At 39.6% G+C, this 21511-nt stretch overlaps 1 protein-coding gene across 11 annotated transcripts in view; it reads left to right on the top strand.

The window, feature by feature from the left end:
• Positions 1–15098, top strand: part of kcnab2a (potassium voltage-gated channel subfamily A regulatory beta subunit 2a) — a 265891-nt gene extending 250793 nt beyond the window's left edge. For all 11 annotated transcript variants that reach the window (XM_043675966.1, XM_043675967.1, XM_043675969.1 and 8 more), the window contains 4 exons: positions 2868–2962; positions 3773–3893; positions 6291–6379; positions 14088–15098. In XM_043675966.1, the coding sequence (XP_043531901.1) occupies positions 2868–2962; positions 3773–3893; positions 6291–6379; positions 14088–14177 (395 nt within the window). In that variant the 3' untranslated portion in view covers positions 14178–15098. The remainder of the gene's footprint in view (positions 1–2867; positions 2963–3772; positions 3894–6290; positions 6380–14087) is intronic.
• The last annotated feature ends 6413 nt before the right edge of the window (positions 15099–21511 follow it).

The following is a 21511-nucleotide window of genomic DNA, read 5'->3' on the forward strand; positions in this document are numbered from 1 at the left end:
CAATAAAACTTTCCAGTACACTTCAGAATCATCATAATACAAAATTTCATTCTGAGTAACAGGAATTATTAAGGCAAATGACCAAAAACTCAGTCAGATGTAGTTTTAAAGAGCATCTTAAAACAGAAGAGAGAGGAAAACAAGGAGATTTAAGGAGGGAATTCCAAAGCAAAAGGTGTTGGCAACTAAAAGCACTAATAATGGAGTAGTCAAATGCAGGGATATTCCAGAGGTACAGTGGTTCAGTGGTTAGCACCAAGGTCCCAGGTTCGATTCCAGCCTCAGGTTGTCTGTGTGGAGTTTGCATATTCTCCCTGTGTCTGCGTGGGTTTCCTCTGGGTGCTTCGGTTTCCTCCCACAGTCCAAAGATGTGCAGGTCAGGTGAATTGGCCATGATAAATTTCCCCATAATGTTAGGTGCTTTAGTAAGAGGGAAATGGGTTTGGTGGGTTACTCTTCGGTGGGTCGGTATGGACCTGTGTGGACCCGAAGGCCCTGTTTCCGCACTGTAGGGAATCTAATCTGAAAAAAACCTGAGGGTTGTGAGGCTGAAGGAGGTTACTGAATGGAGAGTGCAATGCCATGAAGATTTTGTTTAAGACAGGAATGAAAATTTTATAATAGAGACATCACTTAAAGAGTTCTAATGTAGTTCATCAAAGAAGGACACAATAGGTGAATGGGACTTAATGAGTTATGACATAGGAAGCTGACCTCAAGTGAAGGGTGGATAAAACGTAGGAGGCCACTCAAGTGTACTAAAGTAATTGGGTTTAGGCTAACAGCTGTAGCTGAGCTGGGGAGGAGCAGAGCCATTCAATCCTGCTGAAGTAAAAATAAGTGATCTTAGTTGGACACCAACATTGACAACAGTCTGGTTTCAGCCTGGTAAAGTTGTCAAAGCAAAGTAGATGGCTAGGTAATGCTATTTGTTGTGAGGACCAAAGATAACGTCTTTGATCTTTTCAGTGTTCAACGTGAGGAAATTCTGCTGATTCTGTGCTTGATGTCGTCAAATCAGGCTGACAATTGAGAGTGACAAGGTTTAGAAATGTAATGGTGTGATAACGCTGTGTGTCATCCGCATAAATGTGGAAACAGGTGCTGTGTTTTTGAATGACACTGCTGGGCCGCATATCAGAGATAACAACACTGGTTTGGGTAATTAAGTTATTTTGGGTGATGGTCTGACTGTGGATAAGACTGGAACTGGGGAAACGAGTCCTGTCCAGCAGGGCAAGAGTGGTTGGGCTTTGGAGTAGATTCATATAGTTAGCCGTATCAAAGGTTGCTGACAAGTCGAGGAGGGCTCATTTATTTTAAAGTTAAAAATCACATAACACCAGGTTATAGTCCAACAGGTTTAATTGGAAGCACACTAGCTTTCGGAGCGACGCTCCTTCATCAGATTTTTAATTTTGTACACCCAGTCCAACACCGGCATCTCCAAATCATTTATTTTAGTCAGTGACAAGGATAACACGTTAACTTTTTTGATACGAGCTGGTTTGATTCTGTGGCTAAGGCAGAAACCTTGTTGGAGGGATTCTGATATGGAGTGTGAGGAAAGTTTGGAAGGCAGTAGCATGTTCAAGAATTTTGGAGACGAAATGTTGGAAATGTGACACTAGTTTACAAATCTGGAGAAGTCAAGGGTTGTTTTTTTCTTAAAGAAGAATGGTAATGACAGATTTGAAAGAAGGAGATAAGTATCTGAAGTGAGAGAGAGAACAATACACATTAAAACTGGAGACAGGAAAGGAAGTTAGATGGTCAGCAATACATCAAAAAAATAGACTTGCGAGAATCAGAGATGAGTCTCAATGAGATTAGCTCAGAGACAACATTTGAGGAAGGGGAAAATAAAGATTGATGTGAATTCAAGCCTGGGAACCTGTGGGGAGTTTGAAACAAGTTTGACCAAACATGGCTGGGGAAGTGGCAGAATCTGCTGTGATCAAATGGTCTCCATTTTAGTGATAGTGAATTCAGTAAGTTCCTGCTCTTGTTGAAGGTGAGGATAGAGGAGAGACAGGTTTCAGAAGCAGTAGTTTAAAAAAATGCTGGAAATTATCTTAAATTAGTGAGTGGTTTAGACAGGTGAAAAGGATCTGATAGTGCTTCATGTGATCCAGGAGAAAGTGAGGACTGCAGGTGCTGCAGATCAGAGTCGAGAGTGTGATGCTGGAAAAGCACAGCCGGTCAGGCAGCATCCAAGGAGCAAGAGAATCAACATTTTAGGCATAAACCCTTCATCAGGAATGTGGCTTGTGGGTCAGGGCTAAGAGATCAATTTATCAGGTTACCCCCCTCCCATTTATCTCTCAGCCCCCGACCCACAATCCTCATTCCTGATGAAGGGCTTATGCCGAAACGTCGATTCTCCTGCTCCCTGGATGCTGCCTGACCGGCTGTGTTTTTCCAGCACCACTTTGTGTGATCCAGCCAGGTTTGACGGTTAATCATTTAACCTGTTGTCTTCAAAATCCCTTCAAGCCTGCATTCTTTTAACTTATGGGAGTGGAGGGGCCATGCCAGGGGATCAACTACAGAAATGGCAGAAAATACAATATTTTTAATGGGAATGATTGCTTCAAAAGTAGCAGTGAGGTTTGCAGTTGAGTAGATCCATAGCTGCAAAATATTTTATTAATAGTCAAATTCTAGATGGTGGAGGGAGTTGGCTTTAGAATCTGAAAGTGCAGCTGTTTTGTTTTGTTCAAGAGTGAAAACACCCAATTTCTGCCCTAGTTCTGATGACATTACTGGATGGCTGCTTCCCAAGCGGCAACATTTGCTCCAGTGCATTACTCAAGCACAAATGTATGTGTAACTAACCTTTCTGCTTTTATTACTTTTTGTTTAAGGTGTTGGTGCAATGACATGGTCCCCTTTGGCCTGTGGTATTATTTCTGGTAAATATGACGCTGGGGTTCCTCCTTACTCGAGAGCTTCCTTAAAGGTACAGTAGGAAAATCTTTGTATTGCTTTTTTTTTTGCTATGTTTGTTATATAAGCATCATAGGCCAGGCAATATTTATTGCTTGTTCTTGACAAATGTTGGTGAGTGGCCCTTGTTGAACTGCCAGGGGGGTAAGTATACCACTGTGCTATTGATAAAGGGAATTCCAGGATTTTGACCAGTTCATTGCTATAAACCTACAGTGTAAGTCATTTGTAATACTATTATTGTTACTATAGTTGAGATACATTTTATCAGAATAAAGTTGGTGTGAAATATATGACCATCCCCATCTGTATTCAGGTTATTTTAATATTGATAAGCTGTTCTAATAATTGTAGTGAATATGTTTGGTCAAACAAGTTTTTACTGTACTTTGAGGTTAATTCACAAATGACTAGTTGTTTTAGTTTTTTCACTTATAAGATTTTAGATTAAAATGAAAACATTTTCCTTTCAGTGAAATAAAGTTTCAAATTAAAATTGATTATATTTCAAGATACGTAAAACAAATGTAAGAGTTGAAACAACTGGAATGTTCTAAGTTAAACAGTAATCGCCACACTTATAAAGAAATGTAAAGTTTTATCAACTGGCTTGAAATGTCAGTTGAATATATTCAGTGACTGTTACTAACAATACTACTTTAAAGTCACCATCACCATAGACAGTATAACTCCCTCACCGATCTATTGAGAGAGGGTGAGATTGGGATAACTGTTTAAGTTTCCACCTCTTGGTGAACTGTCTTGCCAACTCCAGCTGCTAGCTTTGAGAATAAACTTAAACTGAGTTACTATATAATTACAGGGTTACCAGTGGTTGAAAGATAAGATTCTAACTGAGGAAGGCAGACGACAGCAAGGAAAACTAAAAGAACTGCAGGGTATTGCAGAGCGACTGAGCTGCACCCTACCTCAGTTAGCAATAGGTAAGGATTTAATATTGCTATCTGGAAATTGAGAAAACTGATTGTTGTTCTTAGCAATCTAGAGCTACAGTACTTCTTTTATGACTTTGTGACACCACACCATTTTAATGTCCTGTGTCAGGCAGCATTCCTTCACCGGTTCACCTTTTGGAAGCACAGGTAAAGAAATTAGGGCACGCAATGAATGTGATTTTCCGATCACTGAGATTAATGGATATAAAGTTAGATGCAACCCCATTCTAACTTCAAGTGTGCATTGCTATGGAATGACACTCCCCATTGGAACACTGATTCAGAATTTGCTGTTGCATTCTGCAACAATTTTTAGAAGCTTTTATTGTCATTTGGTGAAGTCTGTCCATAATTGTAGATGATCCAGTTTTCTCAATTGAAAAATTTTAGATCTAAATCTATCTTTGAATGAAATACTAGATACTTCACTGAGCTAGGTGTGATCATGTTAAAGGAGCATTACCTCACATTGAAATTCAGTCCAGATTCAGACCTATAAAAAGTCATCATTGTGACAGGGAGCAAGTTTAGGGTTTAACCAATGTTTCCACCACAAGTTCCAATCAGTTAAGCCTATGCCTGTCAACTATTCTGATTTAATTGGGCACCCTGAGTTTTCCTTATGAATTTTAGCGGCCAAGTACAATACCTTTGACACTAAATAACATCCCAAGGTGCTAGAGTCATCAGGAAAAATGGAGGCCAAGCCAAAGAATGCAAGATAAGGATTAACCAAAAGCTAAGCTAATAAGGTAATTTTTGAGGGGAAATCTAAGGACATATAAGTGAAGAGCAGAGAAGCTTATACAAGCAATTTCAGAGCATTGGGTGCAGGCAACTGAGAACGTAGTGCTTGTGATGGGGCAGAGGAAATGAAGTAATTTTAAGAAGTCTGTATCAAAGAAGCAATGTGTTTGTAGAGTTAAGAGTGAACCATAGGAATATTTAAGTATAATGCCGAGAATTTTAAAATTTGAGATATTAGGAACCTATGCCAGAATAAGTTACTGAAGTGCGAAGTGATGGGTGAGTGACACTTGGGAATAGGAGAGGTCGCAGTTTAGGATGATATAGTGTGGAAGATGGAGGCCAGTTAACAGATCATTGGAGTAATTGAATTCAGGAGTAATAGAGGGTTGAATGAGAGTTTCCACAACAAGTAGGCTAAGACGGAGCAGTCGAAGACGATTTTATGTAAGTACAAGTAGGCAGCCTTTATAATGAGAGATATGAGATCAGAAACTTGACTTGAGCTCAAGTATGATGCCGAGAGTTTAGTTTAGCCTGAGACTATGGCCATAGTGAAATATGATCGCTAGGTTACAGTGTGGGCAGTGGTGAAATACTGTTTCAGACTGCCCTGCTATCCTGACATTCTTAAATTTTAAAATGTGATCGAGACTTAAAACTGTTTAATCACAGATAGTTGTGTATTCCTCCATGGTTTTAATCCAGAGGATTTTTGCATTTAATAGTAAAACTTTTAAAGTTATGTTGTTTACAGATATCAACATCTGTACTTAAGAGTAGAAAAGAAGTGAAGCACCTACCAGGCCAAAGCCTTCTCAATTTATATTTGTGGGAATTGTAACAATACATTAAAACCAAAAAGCATTTGTTGTGGGAAGACTCAAATCCCAGATTTGATCTTCAAAGGCTGAGAGAAGTGCCTTTATAGATGAATATGGGTCGATGCTTCTCTCTCCCTCCCTTCTCTGGGTGAACATTACAATCTCTGCTATTCTTGTCCAGCATTTGATATATCAATAGTAAATTCTTGTTTGCTATTTAACAGGATCAACTGATGCTCATCCATTTGTTGTACTTCTCTGTGCTGTCAAATATACCTAGATGCAAAGTGACTGTAATTGAAACTACCAGAAGCAAAATTTGTGGTTAATATAATTCAAAGAAACACGGCACAATAAGTCCTCGCTTAATATTACATTCATGAAACAATATTAAGTATATCAGTTTCCAAAACCTTTTTTTAGTTAGGTTCTATAGAATTTTCTCATCGAGATAATCATTGTACACTGTAAATTTAAGCACTACCCATTAGTAAATTACTACATTCCTAAACAAAATACTTCTTAAAATATATCCCTCCCTCTTGCTTGCCACAAGCCCTGTCCTTACAGGCTTCCGATTTTAATTTGTCAATATGTGATTGAAATGTTAGTAGAAGTGATGCATGTTTTCCACTGCTTCAAGCAGCTGTTCTTGAGATCAGTGTCTAATGTTCCAGGCCACATTGAAGGCAGGGACATTATTTCTTTTGTGCTGTTAGGTGATACATAACGTGGAACTACTTCTGACAATAGATACTAAATGTAATAGTATATACAGCATTTGTATTCTGATAATCTCATGTTTATCTTGCAGCCTGGTGTTTAAGGAATGAGGGAGTTAGTTCTGTGTTAGTGGGAGCCTCGAACACTGAGCAACTTCTGGAAAACATTGGAGCAATACAGGTTAGTATCACCATTTAAGTCAAGCAATTGTTGGCCTCAAAGACTACAGGAATATATATACCTTACTTTTGGCTGTTGAGCAAAATGTACACATTTTGCGCATAAATTTATATTGTTTTCTGCAGACAAACGTGTGGGTCCGAAATACTGTGTTGCCTGTACAATGTCAGTATTAAGGACACCCACCCAAAACTGGAGAGGAGGAATTCATTTATTTTGGTCTACTTTGGTATCCATAGATAGGATGAAGAAAGTAGTTCTGTGAAGGAAGTATGAGTAGCTAAAACAATCCACAAATATATGAATCTACTGATTGCATGGCTTCAACCTTGATATGAAAAAGATTCACATTCTCATAACAAAATGGCTCAGTTAGTAGCTCAAATAGAAACAAATATAATAGCCATTTCAAAGTCAAGGTTAGAAACTGTTCATGAGCTGGGACTTGAATATTCAAGGGTGTTTGACATTTCAAAAAGGACAGAAACAAAAGAGAATACAGGTTAATGAAGGATCTCATCAGTAGTGTGTGAATTGATCTTGCTTCCAGTTGGTAGAAATAAGAAATTGGAAAAGAAAGATGTTACTGGTGAAAGTGATTTGTAAGCCCAAAAATAGTAGCTACACTTTAGGATAGACTATAAGTGAAAAAATAACTGGCTGGAGGAGATAATATTATTTCTGTATGTATTAGACAAATCTAATGGGGAAAGAATGTAGCCTAAGGATGAGTTCATGAGTATATTCCAAACAGTTCCTCAAAACAGTACATTCTGGAACCAACCAGACTATTTTAGACTTTGTAGTATGTAATTAAAATATTTATTAATGACCTCATAATAAAGGATCCTCATGTTAAGAGTGATTGTAATATTTGCAAGTTTTCAATAAGTTTGAGGACAAGAAATTTGTGTTGAAAAGTAGTGTCTGAAATTTAAGGAAAGGCAGTTATAAGGATAGGAAGTCCCTAATGGCTGAAATAGGTTAGAAATAAGGCAGAGCAAGCACAGGCTGGGTCCCAGAGCCGAGAGTAGAGTGGGTCACGGCTGGAACAGGAACCACAGCAGAGCGCTATGGCTGAGTGAGGGCGGCTGAATCCCGGAGCGGCAGACAGTGTCCTGGATGGGGGCCAGCATATGGAGGCAGTGTGGCCTTGTGGTCTGAAGCCAGGTGGGCACGGACTTATGTTGGAAAAGGACTAGAATTTGAGTACTTTATAATGGTTTACCATCATTCTGGACTAAAACACTGTACTCCCATGCTAATCTATATTTTTTACTATTTCAATTCTGTGACAACACCTAAGTATCTGTACCTAGACAGTCTGTACCTAAGATGGCTTACACACTTGTCACTGCATTCATTTGAGTGCATGTGACAATAAAAATGTTGCTAAAACTTCTGGACTGCCACTAATCTTTCCAGCATTGTTTATCTTTTCTTTCTTCCTTAAAGTCTTTAGTTAGCCAAAGAATTCCGAAATATCTCAAATCTTGGCTACCACTTCTCAGTCTCAGCCAGCGAATCCGTCCATGTTCACTCTGGGTCTCAGCCCATGCTTACTCTGATCCTGTTCTGGGACTCTGCCAGCGAATCCGCCCATGTTCACCCTGCCACCACTCTGGGAGTTGGCCCACCCGGGATCCAGCTGCGAATCATCTCCCTTCATCTCACCTCCATTCTCTGGGTAGGGTCAGGTAGTTTAAGAAGTTGAAAGTTGCGGGGAAGTGGGGAGCAAAAAAAATGCTGCAAAGAGGTGAAAAGAAAAAGGAAAAGAAACTGTTGAGCAGAGGAACTCCAAATGGAGTGTTTTAGTCACCCGCTATCTTGCCTTCAGAGAAGAGAGAAAACTACATCAAAAGGAAGAGAGAAGGCAAAGTGGACGTAGGCCCCTTAGAGAAAGTGAGGACTGCAGATGCTGGAGATCAGAGCTGAAAAATGTGTTGCTGGAAAAGCGCAGCAGGTCAGGCAGCATCCAAGGAGCAGGAGAATCAACGTTTCAGGCATAAGCCCTGAAGAAGTGCTTATGCCCGAAATGTCGATTCTCCTTGGACGACAAATTCTGGAAAAGTTCCAGAGAAAAACCTCAGTATCACACCTTTACAGCTTGATTTGGGGAACCTTGTTTGTGAATCAGAGCTAGCATCAAGGTTCAGCAAGTATTGGGAAAGGCAAATGAAATATTGACCTTTATTTCAAAGCAAGTGAAATATAAAAGTAAGAAAGTTGGCTAAAACTGTCCAAAGCACTAGTCAGAGCACAGCTGGAAGATAGTGAACTGTTTTGGAGGCAGTTCAAAGAAGGCTTACTAGATTGATATCAGGTATGTAAGGACTGTTTTATTAGGAGGGTTTGAGCCTGTACTCGATATATTGAAAATGACCTTATTGTAGCATACAAGATTGTTAGAGGAAGATATGAAAGGCTGTTTCCTCTTGTGGGAAGAGTCTCGGGCCAGAGGATGCATATTTAAAACTGAGGTAAGGAAGAGTTTCTTGTCTGAGAATTGTGAATCTTTGGAATTCTTTACCACTGAGTATAGTTGAAGCTGGAACATTTAAATATATTCAAAGTTGAGATAGACAAATTTTTAATTATTAAGAGGATCGAGAGTTCTGGGGATAAGGCAGGCAAGTGGAGTGGATTATCAGATCAGCCATGATCTCATTGAATTTTGGAGCAGACTCAATGGACTGAACTGCTCATATGTCTAAAAGTGGTCATTGGGGGTCATTATAAGAGTGCGATAGAAGATTGGTTAGTGAACAGGAAACAGTGTCAGATGGTTCACTATCAAATTGGAAAACTACAGTTTGTGCCACAGTGACTACCTCTGAGGCCTCAACTATTTACAATCTGTCTTCTAATCAGATTTGCTTATGATAGAAATCTCAGTAGGAAAGCAGATTGCAAGGCAAATAGGTAAATTCTGCAAAGGGATTTTGTGTATGTTTTATATTCAGTGAGCAGGCAAACTATTGACAGTTGGAGTACAGTGTTAGAAAATGTGAAGTCATCCACTTCAGCTGGTAGATTAAATAAAACAGAATATTACTTAAATAGAGAGCAACTGCGAAAATGTTGCAGTGCAGAATGTTCTGCATGGCTTTGTACATGAATCCCAGAATGTTAGCATGCAGGCACAACAAATAATTAGGAAATCAATTGGAATGTTGCTCTTTATAAAAATAGAGATGTCTTACTACAGCTGTGCAGCTCTTTGGTGAAAATGTACCTGAATCCTTTGCAAAGTTTTGATGGTCTTACTTAATGAAGAAGATATTTGAATTGGAAGCAGTTCAGAGAACGTTCACTATTCTGATCTCTGGAATGAAAGGGTTGTCTTATGACGATAAGTTGAGCAGGTTGGGCTTATACTCATTGGATTTAGAATAATGAAAGGTAATCTTATTGCTTTGGTTTTATATTGGTGAGACCACATCTTGAATAGTGTGTGCATTTAGGTCTCCTTGTTTAAGGAGGAAATGCATTGGAGATGATTCAGAAGAGGTTTACTAGATTGATACTTTGAATGAACAGATTGTCTGTCTGACCAGAAAAGGTTGGCTAGGCAGGCGCTGATTTTTATCAAAGTGAGGTACTTGATTGAAGTTTTTAAAAACCTGAATTGTTCTGACATAGTGGACATGAATGAGTCCAGAACTAGGAGACACTTTTAAAATTAGGGGCCTCCCTTTTAGTTACGCAGTATAGATAGTTGGTGATTTATAAGTAATTTTATTGAGTTAGTCAAGACGCAGTAGTTTGGATATGACATTTTTTAATAAGGTAAAGAGAAATATAAAACCATGACAATTGGGGATGTTCACTGATACCAGGGAACAAGAAAGCTATGAGCACAGATTGTATTGATCCTGTTAAAGTGGTGGGGGCAGCGCCCTGCTCTCTAGCTGAGGTGATAGTGAACTCCTCCTTTGGTCTTCCTCTTTTTCTGCTTTGTCTTCCATTTGCCTGATGAAGGCTACTCTCTGGGGATTACCCAATGACAACCTGCTACCCTCAAGGTCTGCTTGATGAAAACTTCCCTCTGTCTGCGAGCAGTTATTGTTAGATTGTACTTCTAGGAGTGGGTGGTTTACACTGTGTCAATCAATTGTCGGAACACTTCTGTCCAATGGCATGGAACAGCTATTGTCCCTTTTCCCACCTCCATTTAAAAGTTAGTTTTCATTCCTTCTAAGAAAAAAATCATCTTATTTTCAAAAGCAATAAGATGCATTTGGTGGCTTTGATGTTAGTTCAGTGTGCAGCATGACATCTGTGGACATCACCATTTTTCCTTTCGTTATTCTATACTAGAATTTTGGGAAGTTAAAAGTTACTACTTTAATTACTGTTAATTGCAGTGTTATACTATGCAGTAAATACTAAGAAAATCCCATTTTTAAAGGACCCAAATATCCAACAGCACACAGGTAAGGCATTTTTCTTTTCTTAAAGGTTTGTGCACCTTTGGAAGTCTGTCTCAGATGGTAATTGAGATGGAGTCATTGAATATCTTTTAACACAGGTAGATAGATTCTCGTTAGGCTAGGGAATCACAGTTATCAAGGCATGATGGGAATCTGGAATTTAAACACAAACAGATGAACCATCTTATTGGAGCTGGCTTGTAGGAGTAAATAGGAGAAAGTGAGGACTGCAGATGCTGGAGATCAGAGCTGAAAATGTGTTGCTGGAAAAGCACAGCAGGTCAGGCAGCATCCAAAGAGCAGGAGAATCGACATTTCGGGCATGAGCCCTGAAGAAGGGCCTTCCTGAAGAAGGGCTCATGCCCAAAACGTCGATTCTCCTGCTCCTTGGATGCTGCCTGACCTGCTGCGCTTTTCCAGCAACACATTTTCAGCCTTGTAAGAGTGAATAGCCCACCTCCTACTCCTAATTCATATGTTTGCATAAACATTTAAGTTTTGGAGGAGAGTTGTCAGGGTAAGTTCTGGGTGGATGTTTCTTGTGGGTGCATCTACTAAGAGACACAGTTTAAAAATGAGGTTTCTGATTTCGACCATGAGGGAAAGAAGCATTAGGCCATTTGGCCCCACTGAGTCTGCATTGCCATTTGGTCATGGCTGATGTGTTTCTTAAAGCCATTCTCCTGCATTCTCTCCATAATCCTTGATCCCTTTACTAATCAAGAACTTAGCTATCTCTGCCTTAAATCCACTCAATGTCTTAGCCACCAGAGCCTTCTGTAGCAAGGAGTGCCACAGATTCACCATCCTCTGGTTGAAGAAATTCTCCTCATCTCTGTTCTAAAGGGTTATCCCTTCATTGTGAGGCTTCCCTTGGTTCCTAGTCTCTCCTACTTGTGAAAACATTTTCTCCACATCCACTCTATCCAGACCTCTCAGTATCTGTATGTTTCAATGAGATCCTTCCACATCCTTCTAAATTCCATTGAGTACAGACCCAGAGACTTCAACAGCTCCTCATATGATCAGCATTTCCTTCCCAAGATACAGGGCCTAAAATTCCTCTCAATATTCCAAATGCAGTCTGGCCAGAGCCTTATTCTCAGCCGTACATTCCTGTTCTTGTATTCTTGTCTTCTCAAATGAATGTTAACATTGCATTTGCCTTCCTAACTGCAAACTGAAACTATGTCTTAACCTTAAGAGAATACTGAACTAGAACTATTCCTAAGTCCCTTTGTTCTTCAGATTTCCACATTCTATCCCCATTTGGAACATAGTCTACGCTGCTTCTTCCTACCAAATTCACACGTTTTATTTCATCTGCCACTTCTTAATCCACTCTCCTAGCCTGTCCAGGTCATTCTGCAACCTGCCTGCCTCCTCAACACTGCCTGTCCCTCCACCTTTCTTTGTGTCATCTTAGCAGCAGTGTTATCTTTTCCATCGTCCAGGTCATTAATGTATAATATGAATAGTTGTTCCAACACTGACCCCTGCGGAACCCTGCTAGTCACTGGCTGGCATTCCTGAAAAAGACCCCTTTATCCCCACTGTGTGCCTTCTACCAGTCAGCCAACCCTGTGTCCAAGTCAGTATGTTGCCCCTAATGCTTAACTCTTATCTTATTTAGCAGCATCCTGTGTGACACCTTGTCAAAGGTCTTCTAGAAATCTAAATAGATTGCATCCATTGGCTCTCCTTTGTCTCACTTGCTCGTTTACAACAGTGAAGAGAATTTCTTCTCTGAGAGTTGTTAGTCTTTGGAATTCCTTTCCACAGAGTACAGGAGTAGTTGGTTCATTGAATGTATTCATGTTTGATTTGGATTTTCCATCAAGGAGGATTGTTGGACTAGGGGAGAGAATAGGCAGCAAAGCAAGAATTGAGGCCATAATCAGATTAATCATGATGGTCAAATGGCCTACTCTTTTTTTGTAAACAATCTTATCAAAAAACTACATCGATACAGCTAACATATTTATAACGTACAAGAGTTTAGATTAGATTAGATTACTTAGATTACTTACAGTGTGGAAACAGGCCCTTCGGCCCAACAAGTCCACACCGACCCGCCGAAGCGTAACCCACCCATACCCCTACATTTACCCCTTTACCTAACACTACAGGCAATTTATCATGGCCAATTCACCTGACTTGCACATCTTTGGACTGTGGGAGGAAACCGGAGCCCCCGGAGGAAACCCACGCAGACACGGGGAGAACGTGCAAACTCCACACAGTCAGTCGCCTGAGTCGGGAATTGAACCCGGGTCTCTGGCGCTGCGAGGCAGCAGTGCTAACCACTGTGCCACCGTGCCGCCCATTTATGGAAGACACAGATAATTTTGGTGATGGGCCCCAGTTACACCCGGAATGGTGTAAGTTTTCCCATTACTGGTACAGTTAAGAATCCTTCGGCCCAACAAGTCCACTCTGACCCCTCCAAAGAGGAACCCACCCAGTCCCATTTCCCTCTCCTATTATCTGACATTTACCCCTGACTAATGCACCTAACCTGCACATCTTTGGATTGTGAGAGGAAACTGGAGCACCCAGAGGAAACCATGCATACACTGGGAGAATGTGCAAACTCCACACAGACAGGCGCCCAAGGTGGGAATTGAACCCGGGTCCCTGACGCTGTGAGACAGCAGTGCTAACCACTGAGATACTGTGCCACCCCTCATTGTCAACTGGAATACCAGCATGTCACTTTGTTAACTAAAGACCAATTATGATTACGTTTACAGTTGTCACTTGTTACAGGAACATCTAATTCTTTGTTGTCTTCCTCAGATTTTCTCCCTTGAATTTGTTTTTATTTCTTGTTCTCCCCTTTCCAACCTCATGCCACCTCTTCCCCAATCTGCTTCCCCTATAGATGTTGCCTCCTTGCTAGGGGAAATTCTATCTCACTTAAAAAGACTCAACAGCCAACCCAATTTCTGTTCTCAGCGAACATTCACAGCTGCAAACAGAGTTTGCTGGATCATTTTCCTCAGGAGTACAGACACTGTGGTATGCTTGAGATCAGGTCGTTCAACACAACAGATGATCTCACTGAGCCTTGTTGCGTTCTGTTACATTAAATGTTGGTTTCCTTGTTCTGAAGGAAAGTTGATATTGGACCCCTGCTATGGAAAGTTTTTGATTCCCCAACACGCAACACTTTCCTCCTTTAATAGTGCCAAAATGAGAGTGAATGCTGTTTCAATGTGAAAGGCTTTGAGGTAAAATGAAATCAAGTATTATTATCTTATTCTTTTCCCCAGGTCCTTCCCAAGTTATCCTCATCAGTTGTGCATGAGATCGATGGTATCCTGGGAAACAAACCATACAGCAAAAAGGACTATCGATCTTAATGAGGGATTCAAATGGGCCTGGACTGTTATCTTTCAAAAATAATCTTCTTTGCCTGCTCAAGCTGTAACTGAAGTTAATACCAGTATGCTTCTGACGAAGGAATTAAACTTCCGGTTCCTGATGCTACAGAAAAGGATCAAACAAGAAAAAATATACCACAAACCAGTGCTAACAAAGCTAAACTGGTTCAGTGGGCTGCCTGTTACCTTTGCTAAGTTTTTAAACTTTTTCTTTTCTTAATGCAAAAAATTACTGGATTAAAATTAACATCAGAGTTGGCTGGTCTTCCCTGTGATGAAAAACATTATTTTAATGAGGAGCTGTTGCTGGATAATGAGTTGTTTGATCATGAATATAAAGTATGGTACTCTGCTGGAGCCTGCAATTCATAGATTTGACTGTAATCTAATTGCTTCTTAGGAAACCTAATCAACTGAGGTTTTTTTCCCCAAAAGTAGTATTGTGGGGTTCCAGATCTGCACACTTGTGTATATGTTATATACATGCGATTTTATATATATATATATATATATATATATATATATAAAAATATACATACATATAAATATGGGCCACAGGTTCAGTGGTGACCTTCCAGATGTCCATAACTGTTAAAGTGTCAGAGATGCTGATTTGAAGAAAACATAAAAACATAACAATATAACATAATCTTGAGGCACTATTGAGCATTGTGTCCTGACAACCGGCTGTATATATGTGACAGTAACAGAGTTTGATTTTACTTGCAAAGAACTTGTAGGACTGTAGATTTAAAATGAGCAGTGGCTCTTGACTGATCTATGCATGAATCGATTATAATCAGGATCCGTGTGTATGTATATGCTGCTGATCATGTAAATGCTATGAATCCATGGGCTGTTTTGAAAAGATCATATTACAATAAAAAGATTAATATTGGATAGGTTGGGGTTTGGACATTCAAAGAACTATAGTAGACTCGAGTCCTGTTACCCTGTTATTTTTTATTCCTCCTCCTACCCTTTTACACCCACTGTGTGTGATAAGGAGCAACCTTTTTGCTGAAGTGTTAAACCAAGCTCTAACCTGCCTGTTCAACTGGTTCAAATGTATGTTAAAGATCCAGTGGCGCTATTCTAAAAGGAGCAGCATTTCTTCTGGCACCTTGAGCAATATTCCTCCCTCAACCAAGTAGGTGTGAATGTACATCAATAAAATGTGCATGTTAGCTAGCTAGTTAACTTTTTTTTTGGAGCTCTTGTAATTGTAAAAATGACTGCCTCATTTACTCAAAAAATGTCTGCTATTTTGAAAAGATCCAAAAGATATTTAAAATTAAATAAATACAATTTGTTTTAGCCATATTGATCATTTACTCCTAATCAACTTAAGGTTCTTCCAAATGTGACTGGAGAGTAAAGAGTAAAAGGTATCCTTTGCTAATTCCATCTAATAATGCAGCCTAATCCCTTTGGAAACCCATGCAGTTCTACTGAATCATGTGGCAGAATGATAATTTGAATTGTCCTTCAGTATAATATTAAGACATTTTACTTCATTTGCTTTCACCATAGCCTTAATGGAAATCATCTTGGAAAATCTCAGCAGGTCTGGCAGCATCTGTAAGGAGAGAAAAGAGCTGACATTTCGAGTCTAACTGACCCTTTGTCAAAACTGACAAAGGGTCAGTTAGACTCGAAACATCAGCTCTTTTCTCTCCTTACAAATGCTACCAGACCTGCTGAGATTTTCCAGCATTTTCTCTTTTGGTTTCAGATTCCAGCATCCGCAGTAATTTGGTTTTTTTGGAAATCATCTTGTTTCTTCAAGCCTCCTTTTGTCCTCATCTCAGTGTTTTCCATCCATTTGATTTTTGTTCACCATCAGCTTCCCCATTATTGCTTTTGCTTAATTTTACTTCGCGTATAAAGTTTGTAATCTTTAGAGAAATGAATTATTGGGTCAAAACATTAAAACAAGCTAAAATCACTGCAACACAGAAATTCTGGTTATCTTTCCCATTCCCTCCTTAAGCCTCAATTTTCCAGGGCATTAATCTTTTGTTGAGGTTTGGAATGATACAGCACAGAAGGTCAAACAATCCTTTGTATCTCTTTGGAACTGTCCAGTTAATTCCATTCTTCCTCTCTTTTAGCTTTAGGCCTATGATTTTTTCCCTTTCAAATGTAAATCCGATTCACAGTTGAATTTGCTTCTACCACAGCCTCTACCCTAGCCCCTGTTCTGAGGCACTGTCTTGGAGCACTCCATATCTTAAAGCTTCCTGTGTGCAAAATAAAAGTTACTTGATGCTATCTACAGTTCTTTTGCCAATTAGTTTTAAGCTGTATAATTCCATTTCACTGAAGCATTTTTCTTTTACTGTATAAAAAACAATTATGATTTTGAACTCCTATTAAATTTCCACTTAACCATCCTTGGTCCAAGGGTAACAACTCTAACTGCACCAGTTGCTACACAACTGAAAATCTCTCATCCCAAATACTATACTTACAAATATCTTCTGCACCCTTCAAGACTTTGGCATCTTTTCTGTAGTGTGGTGCTCTGAATTAGACATGGCTCTCTAGCTGGGGCCTAATGTGAAATTATCAAGGTTAAGCATAATCTCCTTGCTTTTGTATTTTAATCCTCTGTTAATAAAAGCAAGTATTCCATATGTTAGTTTAGCAGCCTTCTCAAACTGTCTTGCTGCCTCTAAGGATTTATGTATGTTCCTGAGATGCTGTTCCTGTACTTCCCTTAAAAATTATACCATTTAATTATAATATCACATCTTCTCATACTCCCTACTAAAGATGCATCACTTCATGGTGTCAACAGACTGCTTAACCACACATGAATCTCATCTGTTTCCCTGTAACACATCCAGCATATACGCAGACTCTTATGAGGTATTGGTAGTGTCACTACTTCTGGTCCAGAAGATATGGCTTCATGTCTCATCTGACCTAGTGGTGTGTCTCAACATATCCAAACAGGTTGCTTTAAAACTATTAAAGGCCTTTATGCTGCAGTCACAGTACCCTATCTCTGGGTCAAGAGGCTGGGTTTCAAGTCCCACCTGCTCCAGAAGTGTGCAATAATATCACGTGAACAGGTTAATTAAAAAAATACACATTTAACATGAAGCATTGAATAGCAAATGAGACCAGGAACTCTGAGTCATCCTCACATAAGCTCAGAGATCACTGAAGTAAACTGTCTCAGTGAAGAGCAACATTAAATCAAAGACTTCACTAAAGTGCCCTCCCACCAGCTGAGCCACCAAGGAAGCTCTACAGCTATGAATGCAGAATTACTCTTGATAGTATCTTTATACAATGCTGCTTCATTAATTTGATGTAACAGAGAAGGTTGATGGTAATAGATGGTTTGATGTAAATGCAATTCCAAAAGATATTTGATAAAGTGCCACATACTAGGCACTTGAGGTTGAAGCCTGAGCAATAAACGACAGTGACAGGACAGAATCAAATTTGATTGAGTGTAGAGACGTGGACTGAAGGAACCTCCAGTAGAGGTTCCCCAAAGGTTGCTACTAGGACCACTGCCTTTCTTGGAATGAAAATGACTTGGACGTTGCAAATTTTAAAATATTGTCCTGTATTCCAGATAACACTGAATTTGAAAGTGTAATGAACTGTAATAAAGATATTGATAGACTTCAAGAGGGCATGGGCAAGTTGGTGAAATGAATGTGTGGCAGATTAAATTTAGCACAAGTGCAAAGTGATATGTTTTGTTGGAAAGGACAAAACAGCAATATAAAATGAAGACTATGATTCTAAAGTTGGGGAGATTGAAGTAAACAGCAGATAGGGGGCAGTGTGTGCGCAAATTGTTAAATGTGGCTGAGCTTGTTCAGAAATCTTGGGCTTCATTAATTGAGGTACAGGGGACGAATACAATAAGTTATAATGAACCTTTATAAAGTACTGATTTGGCCTCAGTGTGTCCAATTCCTTATAGTCTGTCTTTGTTGTTTAATTGTCTACCACCATTGACCGGTATGACAGGACTACAGTGCTTATCACGTTCCAATCCAGTCGTGGTTTAATGCCTTAAAGTCGCTACGATGTTGTCACGACTGTTTAACATGCATGTAATCCTGTCTTGTTGCTTCACCAAATTGGCACCTTTATTATTACTTGTACTTGCTGCCTGATCCTAGTAATGCTTCAGTATATCACTGAGCCGAGTTGATGCTTTTGTTGTATGGTAATTGTCAAGTCAAAGATATGCCAAGCCAACAGGATTTACACTTTAGTGGATTTGAAACTCTGGTGTTGGACTGGGGTGTGCAAAGTTAAAAATCAGACAACACCAGGTTATAGTCCAACAGGTTTATTTGGAAGCTCTTGTTTTGGGAGCACTGCTCCTTCATCAGGTGGTTGTCAAATAAACCTGTTGGACTATAACCTGGTGTTGTGTGATTTTTAACTTTATACACTTTAGTGGTATACAATTCTGCTGCTGGTGGCCATTGCTCCTCTTGGGTGCCCAATTTTGATCAGAAAGATCTGCTCTGAATCTGCTGCATTTTGCACAATGGTAGTGCCACACAATACAATACAATGGAAGGTGTGGTCAGTACGTATGCAGTGGTTTCTTCTATATTGTCATGGTCAGATCTGTAAAAAGTCAAATAGGCTTTTCCCTTATTTTCTCTCCCTTGTCAGTCAGTAATCATGTTACTGAGTCATTCAATGATGGGCATTAAACACTCCCCTAACTAAATAGTTTCTCGGCACTTGCTATCCTCAGTGCTTGTTTCATAGAGGAGCATTGGTCAGCAGTTGATTGGATTGTAATAAACAGAAAGTTTTTGTGGCCATATTTGACCAGATGCCATGTGACATGGCTTTGAGTTAATACTGAGGACATTCAGTGCAACTTCCTTTAGGCGGTCCACCAGTGTGCTATCTCCTCAGGTGATGCAAGGGTCACTAGGTCAGGTTGCTGGTTGACTAGTTTCCCTATACTCTGGATCAGTGGTGCTGGAAGAGCACAGCAATTCAGGCAGCTATAGCTCTCCAATTTTGAATGAGACCCTGAGGTTAGTAAGGAGAATGTTACAGATTGTACCTTATTCTGTGAAAATTGACAACCTGGATCAATGATAGATTTCTCTTGGGGGGAACCATCACGAATCAGATTAGTTTCTAATATCAATCTGGAATTTTTATGCAATATTACTAATGGACTTTGTCCAGATTTATTTAATGAAGCTTCAAATTTAACTTTAGTTAGTTAAATTTATTTAAATCCCACAATTTGAAATGGCAGCCTTGCCGATGTATTCCAATGAGTGAACAAAAAGAATTGAACACTGACCAAAATCTGTTTGCTTGTACCTCGAAGGAACAGAAATCCATCTTAATAAAAATGGTACTCTGCACGATACATAAAGCGTCTGACTTTATAAATCAGCACATTGAGTTAAAGCTCTGAGCCTTCAAAATAGAACAAAAGTAAAGTTGAATTTGGATCTAATGGCATCATTTGCATTATGGTTGCACATTTAGAGTTGTGCTTTGACATACCAGACAATAATTCCACTCCTCAACTTTCAAGTCTTTTCACATTTGAAAGCTAGATTTGAAACTATCTCCACCAGTACTTCAGGAACTGCATTCCCAATTGTAATCATTTGCTTCACAAATGTTTTCCTCCTGCACATTTGACTTTTTTTTAAAAATCAGTCAATTTTAAATATATGCCTTTTGGTTCTTGATTTTTATACCACTTGGAGCACTTTTTAAAATTAGATTAAATTCTGTAAAAGTTTTTTTTGGGATTGAACATGTTTTGGTCAAGACTGGGAGAGGAACACTTTCACAATTCTTCACAACCTTCAAGCACTTGAATACGTTCTTATGCCCACACTCAAAGGTAAGCAAAGACCTAACTCTTTTTTTCCCTAAAAGGTATTGGTTAGTTGGGAATTGGAGTGGAAATTACCCAATTGAAAAACACCTACCACAGATCCAGTGTTAAGAACAGTTGCTTTGTCTTATCAGTGTTCTGTAACTGCAAAAGGCACCTTAATTGCATGACTGATATTATTCCATTTCTTATCCAATCTATTCCAGTCAGGCAGTACTGATGGCTATTTGCACTGTGTCCTACGTTCACTCCACTTACAGCAATGGTTGCAAATGCATATAATTTAGCTTTTAGTGGCCAAAAGACAGGAACAAGAGTGAGCCCGTTCAGTTTCTTGACTCTGTTAGACATTGTTAGATGATTAATCTATAATTGAACCTGATTAGAGGTACAGATCGTGTCATCTTTATCCTTTTTACATTCTTATCCAATAGATGCCCCCTCCCCTTAGATTCAAGAATGTGGTGCTAGAAAAACACAGCAGGTCAGACAGCATCTGAGGAGCAGGAGAATCGACATATTGGGCATAAGCTCTTCATCAGGACATGTGATTCCTGATAAAGGGCTTAGGCCTAATACGTCGATTCTGCTCCTCAGATGCTGCCTGACCTGCTGCACTCTCAACTCTGATCTGCAGTCCTCACTTTCTCCTAGCTGTTGCCTATATAGAGGCTTTTTTTAAAAAAAAATTGAAAACATTGCAGATATGTTGTTCTAAGTGATGGAGTGCTTAACAACTAGTTCCAGTTATTGTAATGGGCTTCCCATTTGGAGTGATCACATACATCCACATCAAGGATCAATTCGGAGAACCAATATTAAGTGGCATTTGCTTAATGCCTCAGGAAGTCTTGTGTGGCAATCCCTTCCTGGGGATTTCTATAAATGCCTACATCCATTAGTTTGCCTCAGTACCATAACTTAGTGATTAATCATTCAAGTAGCACAGTGGAAATATCCCTACCTTTGAGCTACATAATAATCAGGTCAATCAGAGAAAATATGAGGTAACACCACCAAGATGCAGATGGACAGCTGTACATTTCACAGTTGGCTGACTAAACCTTGTCTTGCCTGTTTCAGGACTTGACCTATTGCACACTCAGCTACCTCCCACTCTTATTTCTCCCCCCACCCCCCCCCCCCCCCCAAACATTTATCTCTCCACCCCTTGGCTCACAGCCTCATTCCTAATGAAGGGCTTTTGCCCGAAATGTCGATTCTCCTGCTCCTTGGATGCTGCCTGACCTGCTGTGCTTTTCCAGCACCACTCTCTCAACTCTAATCGCCGGCATCTGCAGTCCTCACTTTTCGCCTAAATCTTGTCCAGGGCCAGAATTGTGTGTTTACCCACATTAGCCACCAGAGGGTGACAATGTCCATGATTTGCAGGGGTCAAACTCCAGTCTTCCAAAGTGGATTAAAGAGGTAAAAAGCACAAAAC

The sequence above is a fragment of the Chiloscyllium plagiosum genome, chromosome 34, assembly GCF_004010195.1.
Source record: "Chiloscyllium plagiosum isolate BGI_BamShark_2017 chromosome 34, ASM401019v2, whole genome shotgun sequence".
NCBI lineage: Eukaryota > Metazoa > Chordata > Chondrichthyes > Orectolobiformes > Hemiscylliidae > Chiloscyllium > Chiloscyllium plagiosum.